Source organism: Vanellus vanellus (genome assembly GCF_965231255.1).
Source record: "Vanellus vanellus genome assembly, chromosome: 1".
NCBI classification, from domain to species: domain Eukaryota; kingdom Metazoa; phylum Chordata; class Aves; order Charadriiformes; family Charadriidae; genus Vanellus; species Vanellus vanellus.
Genome location: NC_138905.1, coordinates 110456027 through 110464101, shown reverse-complemented (window position 1 = coordinate 110464101; position 8075 = coordinate 110456027). Strand labels below are relative to the sequence as shown.

The 8075-nt window shown below is 42.8% G+C and overlaps 1 protein-coding gene across 1 annotated transcript; it reads left to right on the top strand.

Annotated features, from left to right (window-relative positions):
• Nucleotides 1–617: 617 nt before the first annotated feature.
• HSPA13 (heat shock protein family A (Hsp70) member 13) lies at nt 618–6470 on the top strand (the record flags this gene model as incomplete). Its single annotated transcript, XM_082480337.1, has 5 exons — nt 618–642; nt 1820–2160; nt 3070–3283; nt 3898–4065; nt 5637–6470. The coding sequence occupies 5 exons, from the start codon at nt 618–620 to the stop codon at nt 6302–6304; spliced, it is 1416 nt and encodes a 471-aa protein (XP_082336463.1). The 3' UTR covers nt 6305–6470.
• Nucleotides 6471–8075: the final 1605 nt, after the last annotated feature.

Here is an 8075-nt window from a genome sequence, read left to right as displayed (position 1 = left end):
CCCTCCTCCCCCCCTCCTTGCTGGTTCGGCACTGACGGATCTGCGGTCTCTAACGCCTCACGCCGGCGGGAGGCTGCTGGGGAGAGGTGGGGGAGCCGCGACAGCTGCCCGGGCTGGGCCCCCGCGCTACCTCCCTGCCCGGCACGGCGTCGTGCCGCCTGCCCCTGCCCCAGGGGAGGAGGACGGGCGGGCGGGAAGCTGGACGCTCTTACCCCCCCAGGCACCAGGCCGCCGGCACGGCGCCCGGTGCACCCCGCACAGCCATGGCGGCCGCGCCGCCACCAACCGAACTACCGCTCCCGGCAGGCACCGCGACCTTGCCGGCCCGGATTGGCGCATGCGCCGGGAGGGGTACCGCGCATCTTCCCCCGCTACCTGTTCCTCCCCTCCCTTGCCGCCGGACGCCTCTTCTCTCAGCCCATTGGCTGGTATCAGCCGGAAATAGCCGCGCCCCGATCCCCCTGGGAGTTATGGTTTTCTCGCCCCCTACAGTAGAGCGACGTCAGAAGGGCGGGCGGGCCGCGCGTACCACCAGTCCCAGCGTGCAGCGCGGCGCAGCCCGGAAGGAGTCGTCAGCAGTCGGCGTTGGCGGGCGCTGCTGGAGCCGACGAGCGGCAATGGCCGGGCAGATGGCGGTACTGGGTAAACGCGGGGGGGGATACACCCAGGGGCCCGGGCCGCCCCTCGGGCTGCTGAGGGGACGGTCTCCTGGGGGGCGGGCGGCGGTGGGGCCGGCGGGGCGCTGGGGAGCCCCCGCCCCGCCTGTGGCGGCCTCCGCCTGGCAGGGCCCAGACGCGCCTCGTCACCCTGCCTCAGGCGGTGGGCGCTGACCGCCACCGGCTGGGGCTGTCCCATTCGTTCTGCCAGCGTCATCGCACCGGACTGGCTTGTCAGGGTGGCATGGCTTCCTGTGGCGTGTTCGGTGTGTTCCTCTGTTTGGAAAGCGGAAGCGCTCTGTGGAGTATTGCTAAGAAATGCCTTGGCAGATTCACGGCCAAAAGTAAACCTGTTCTTCCTCGCTAGTCTGTTTCAAGCACAGTTGTGACCACCCTTCCCTGCTGTGGGAAACCGCTTATCCACTCTGAAACTTAAGCTATTTAGATTTCTTCTTGGCGTTTTGTTTGTTGGTGCTTTTTTTTTTTTCCCTCCTCAGAGGCATTGCTTTATGTTAGATGTTTGTGTTTCATGCTTTGATCTGTTGATTATATGTAAAATTAAAAAAAAAAACACCACTGCTCTGCACCTAAACGAGTCTACCCTTTGATTTCAAGGTGTAGAAAATATTCGGGGGTGTGAGAAGATGCTCTTTTGGGAGCTATAACTGAAATAGGAGGTGTTAGTATGGCTTTGCATCTTCTTATTTTTATACTTCCAGTGAAGTTGGAGGAGATGTTTGAATCGGGAGTTTGTCATTTCACTATGATTTTGTGCGGTCTCATTAAGTAGATGTCCCTTAGGGGTCATTCATAGGCAATTCCTCCAAAAGTACTAATTAGCCTAGATTTTTGAATTATCTTGCAGAGAGAAAAAGAATTATTACAGGGTAGTGGTATTTTTGGCTTTGCAGTACCTCTTGGGCTTTTTTAAATCAGTTTAGTATTTAATGCCTAAGATTTTTGACTCTTTTTGTTGAATTAGGAGACCTGAACTTGCTGGTGACCTTTGAAGAAATTGAAAACTAATTAGGTAGCTGAACGGGCTTCAGAGTGTGCAATAAAACTGCATGAGGTGTAATGTATAATACCATGTAATTTGCATTGACTTCTAAGTTTGCAGCAGTAGATACTCTAACCCTATTTTTTGAAAATCTGTTTTTCAGGTTCGGCTATTCTGGCTCTCTTGTTAGCTGGCTATCTAGCACAGCAGTATTTACCAATGCCTACACCGAAAGTAATTGGGATTGACCTTGGCACGACTTACTGCTCGGTTGGTGTCTTTCTTCCTGGAACAGGGCAGGTGAAGGTTATTGCAGATGAAAATGGGCACAACAGCATACCAAGTATAGTCTCTTTCACAGACAGAGATGTGTATGTAGGATATGATGGCCTAGAACTAGCTGATTCAAATCCTCAGAACACCATATATGATGCAAAAAGATTCATTGGGAAAGTCTTCACTTCAGAAGAACTGAAAAGTGAAAGTAGCAGGTATCCCTTTAAGGTAAGTAGCCATCTTCTTCAGTTCTGTCCAAGCAGTAAGCTATAGGACGCTGTAAACATGTAGTAGGTGACCACCTCTTATGACCATGAGTCATTTGTCTAAATCTGATATGCCTGAAAACCATAAGAGGTATCCAGAGAGGGGAGGAGGAAACAGTTGTGGAAGTCGCGTACCTCTGCATGAGAGCTGATCGCGATTTTCTAGAGAGCCCTATCTTCTGCTGTGAAATGTGTTTCTGGGTAACCTTCCAGCCCCTTATCTTCAAGTATGAATTTCAGCTTTAAATTCTAACTGTGCTTTGCTGGAACTTCACTTTTTTTTTTTTTTTTTTAAATCTTAGGCAAAAAGTCTTCTCTGTCCCAGTGCATTTTTCCCTAGTACTTTTCTAGTGCTTACTTGAGTAGCAGCAGATCTTGAGAGCTGCTTTCTAAAAAAACTATTACATTAATTTAGCATGGTGCAGTATTTGCTGAAAAGAGACAAATTTTCAGGTACTGCAAACAGTCTTTGAATTCTTTACTTGTTAAGAGAAACTGTTCCGGTACCAACCTGTTTGCCTTCTTTCAGAAATAAGACCCTGTGGGAAGCTTTATCAGTAGGGTAAGCCTAATGATCAAAAAGCATTACTTTTATCTTTGAATGTGGTGTTGAAGTTCATTACACAGTTGCTAGATCTTAACTTTTTTTTTAATGTGTTTTATCTGGGCACAGTGGGTGTTGTACTTGGACCCCTTAAGTGGCTTGTTTTTGCATAATACTTGTAGTCAAGGAATAAAAATGATTCAGGAAGTGGCAAAAGCACATTAATATTTTTCCAAAATAAGCAGACTATATGCAAATAAAATATTTGGTGGGAGGGCATAAGAAAAAAACTTCTCACCTCTGGGTTGTGTTGCTTTTTCTGCCTAGATTTTCAACAACAATGGATCAGCCGAATTTTCTGTGACAACTAATGAAACCTTTCGTATCACTCCAGAGCATATTGGCTCTCAGCTGCTACTTAAATTGAAGAGAATGGCAGAAGGCAATCTTGGCATGCCCATTTCAAAGGCTGTCATCTCTGTGCCAGCAGAGTTTGATGAAAGGCAACGGAATTCTACCATTAAGGCAGCTAACCTTGCAGGTGATGTCTCTTTATTCCAGCATTTTTCTATGAAACTTTCAGGTCTATGTCACTAACAGTGAAGTCTGTGGAGGATATAGAAACAGTGAATCAGTGACAGAGAATTTTAGGATGGATTTATTTTATTTTTTTTTTACAGACCATTAACAATTCTGAGGAACAGCAGAGAACTCTTGGGTACTGACAGGTGCAGTTGACTGATGCAAACATAGATAGGTAGAAGAAGTGAGTTTAACTTCAGGGAAATTAGTCTTTTTGGTAATCTCCAAATAAAAAGACTATACAGAGCATCCTTGGACAATAATTTAAACAGAAATAGAACATGTTAAATAAGTCTCCTTAGCAAGGTTTCTCTGGGAGAAATGTGTTTGGGCAAATCATGGTTCATGACTTCACCCTGACGCTGAAGTATACTACTGTAGACGTAAATAAGGAAATGAGTTCACTGAGTATTACTGCGTAGAAAACTATTTTCTTTAGATCTGACATTTTACTTAAGGTAAGTTTGATTTAAAAAAACCTCCAATCAACTAATTCAAAATGTCATTATGATGTGAGGACTGCAGTTTTCTTAAGCATACCTGACTGTTGCTTGGTTTCTTTGCTCTTCGTAGGGCTAGAAATTCTGCGAGTAATCAATGAACCCACAGCTGCAGCTATGGCTTATGGACTCCACAAAGCAGATGTGTTTAATGTTCTGGTGGTGGATTTGGGTGGAGGAACTTTGGATGTGTCTCTGTTGAACAAGCAGGGAGGGATGTTCCTCACACGAGCTATGGCAGGTGAGAAAAATGCTTTACTTTTTCATGGAGTGGGGGGAAAGGAAAGGTTCACCTGAAGTCACCATTAGAGGGGCTTTTTGAAACATACCAGCCTTGTCACAAAGTATTCTCCAAATGTGTTTTCGGCTGCCTTTCAGGCAAAATTAGGTTTGTGACTGGTTTCAACAATTAAGAAAAATTCAGAGGTTTTGGCCGACTCTGCAAGTAATAAGTTGTGGTTTCATTTTATCCATGGCTGTTAACTTTTGTGCTGACTAGTAAAAGTGCTGGTGCATATCACAATTACTTTGACTGGACTTCTGAGGGCTGGGGGTGTTACACATCTTCCTATTACCTTTGTCCAAACTGGCACTACTTCCCAAATCAGTGACTAGTGCTTTAGCCTTATGTTTGGCTCCAGCTCAGTTGGGCAGGGTTTGGGAACGTGCGTGCTGTTAACCCAGAAGTAAGTTTTGTGGTACATATGTGTGAAAGTGATTCGCCACTTGGCAAAGCGTTCTGGCAGCAATGCTTAGTAAAAATGTAGTGAATGCACAACTGCTTTTCAGATAACCTGGATTCAGACAGGTCAGAGATGCAGTGCAAACTGTCTGCATTGCCGTCAATAAACAGGTTTTGATGTGAGCTGCTGCTTAGTCCAGTAGAGTGGAACAGCAAGAAATATTCAGCAGCTTCATTCTGGTTTATTTAGACAGAGGTCCATGAAGTGAATTCCTGGTTTCAGTGAAAACAAAACGGTGGAAATGTTGAGAGTATTGTTCAACACACAGGGAAATCTGCAGGCCTTTTTTTAAACTCTGTTGAATGAAAATCACGAACAATTGTTTGAAAAGTTTGGAAAACATGATGCAAGAATAATCTTTCAGTAGACATTGGTTATACATTATACTTTTTTTTTCTCTCTCTTTCTTTCTAAATGCTAATATAAGATAAACCTGTTAATAGAGCTTGAAGTTCACTGTTTGCGTTTTATCACTTTCTTCAGCTTTCAGCAGGGTATATACATATACTTCAGTAGCATGTAGGTTTTTATGTGGTTGCATAAAGATGTTGGATACCTTGAAACTGTTAAAACAATAATCACAGTAAGCTGTACTCTGGAAGTGCTAAGAGAAAAAAAAAAAAAACATTCTGGGCAGAGAGTGAAGTTTGAAACATGGAATTTTACCTGGGAAAGCAATTCACTGTGAGAGATTGCACTTCAGTTACAGGGTTACAGCTAGAAATGTATTGTTACATGTTTTCTTCTGTAGAGAATACCTCTGAGTTAACAACCACTGCTTTTTTTCTGTTACAGTGTAGCAGAGCAATTCCAGGGGAAAAACATTGAGGGGGGTAGATGCTAAAATAGTTACTAAATAAAAGCCTGGAAATTACTGTCCATCATGCGTTCTTCAGTGGATAGCAACTATGTCTATTTCTGCAGCTCTGTGAGCTCTTGGGCTATGCTTTTGGTCCTAGTGTCACTGTTCTGGCCCTTGAGCACCGTCTCCCAGTAAAAGAGAAGATATGTGCTGCGTTCTGAAGCTTTGCAGGTGATGTGTCTGATGCGTTCTATTCTGATGTTTCAGGTAACAACAAACTTGGAGGACAGGATTTTAATCAGAGGTTGATGCTGTATTTATATGATCAGCTCCATCAAAGGTATGGTTCTCTGCCAACAAGAAAAGAAGAAATACATCGCCTCAGACAGGCTGTGGAAGCGGTTAAATTAAATCTGACTGTTCATGAGGCAGCTACACTAAGGGTGGTGTTGACTATGCCAGAAGGGAAGCTTACAAAAGAAATTCCAGAAAGTGAGGTAAAACCCACTGTGCTAAAAGGCAAGCCTTCACAAAAACCAAAAGATCTGAAAAATCTTGGAGACACTTCAAAAGTAGAGAATAAATTTGTTAAAGTTATGTTTGAAACAGAAATCTCTAGGAAGCTATTTGAGATGTTAAATGAGGACCTTTTTGAGAAGATTCTTGTGCCCATTGAACAAGTGTTGAAGGAAGGCCACCTACACAAAGCGGAAGTGGATGAAATTGTGTTAGTTGGAGGCTCCACCCGGATTCCTCAAGTACGGAAAGTTATTCAGGATTTCTTTGGAAAGGAACCTAACATCTCTGTAGATCCTGATCTAGCAGTTGTAATGGGCGTAGCTATCCAAGCAGGAATTGTTGGTGGGTCTTGGCCTCTTCAAGTCAGTGCTATAGAAATTCCTAATAAGCATTTACGGAAGACTAATTTTAACTGAAAAGAAACTCTTCCCCATTTTATTCCATCTCTCCAAAAGTGTACTCTGATGGTGCATACTTATCTGACTGGCAGTGGAGCCTAATCTTAACTGTATTATATTAATTTTTTATCTGTTCCAGCTTGGTGTTACTGGACACCTGTGTTAAAGCTAGATGTTACTTTAAAGGTACGAGTGATATTTTTTTTTTTTTTTTTTTAAGTCCTGAAGTGCCCTGTATTTGCTTGTAGATTTGGATATTGGATGAAAATGCTACTGATGATGCACCCACGTTTTCTTGCTAAATTTTATTAGCAAGTCCTGAAGAGGTGTATGTCTAAAACATAAAGGGAGTGTGACCAAAGGTTAGAGATAACGTGGTATGGTACTGTAGGTATTCCCAGGTCTAATGTATTTACTTTGAAAGAATGTGAAGCAGTATTAATGCACATAGCACTAGCAGTGTTGAGCTTAAATTTATTTATTAAATTGAGTCATTTGAGCATTTAAGCACCTTTCTAAAAGGCATGTTGCAGCTTGAATGAGACTTACGCACTCACTTGATTCTTCTGCTGTTCATAACAGCATAATGGTATTACTGAGGCTATATGGCACATTGTCTCATGGTTCGGCCAAACCATATTCAGAAACTTAGCTCTTGCTGATGTAGAGTTACTTAGCGCGTCTCCAAGGGTTTACTTCCAGATCTGGTTTTTATGGTGGACATACAGGTGCTGCTGTCATACCACTGGTATTCTCCGCAGAGAACAAGGGCATATCAGCAAATATTTATACCTCCCCCACCTTATTTGAATACTACCGTAATTTTATGTATCTTAAAAGCCACACCTGAACATCTTCCCTTGAATTTGACCAACATGTCTTTCATTGTTGTGCACCTACATGTCTGTCCCCTGGAGTACCTCAAGCTGTACTGTTTTCAGGGAGACAGTGTGGGACAGAAGGGACTGCCTGAATGAAGTCTAGTTCCTGTAGTCCTAGTAAATTAAAATTCACCCACCTGTTTTCATACCTTTTAGCTCACATCTCTGGCTTAAGTTTTGCCAAATCTCCACTTTAAACTGAACATAGATCAGAGGATGTAGCTGTTCTTTTGGGAAGGAAGCAGAGTGTGTAACTCGGGATTTGAGGTAGCACTTCTTGGAACTTGATTTTAGGCAAATACTTTGCTACCCAGCCATCTGGCAAATGCATGAGGAGAAAAAAAATAACAATTTGAACAAAATAAAAATTGATGACAGTTCTACTCTCTTTGGAGGATTAAATTGATACTTACAGGCCAGTTGAATTCTTTTATCTGTGTAGAACTTTCTAGAATGAAAACACTTCATTCAGCTAAGACTGGCTTCTACATCCATCAACCCAGTCCTAATCAGGTAGAATCTAGTAACAGGTGCTTCGAAGCGTTTTCTTGTATTCTCCAGAATAATTTTGTTTTTATTAATCTTGCCGAGATAAAGTGTGGGGCTTAGATTTATTGTTTAACCTATGACTGTATTAAAATAGGCTTATTATTCTCCTGGGAGTAGGCCTGGCACGGCCAGAAATCAATTGTGCTGATTCAGCTGTTTGCATAGCTATTGTCTAAACATATCTTTGAAGTAATCCAATTAAAAACCTCTTAAGTTAAATCTTAGTTGCACACAACCATTCCATCAGCTTTGTTTAACTTCACGGAGGATTCCCAAAATACTGCTAACATCTGTTTAATTTCCCTGAGTGGAAAACCAATTTGTTTGAAGATATTTGTTTTTTCCTTTATACCTCTCTT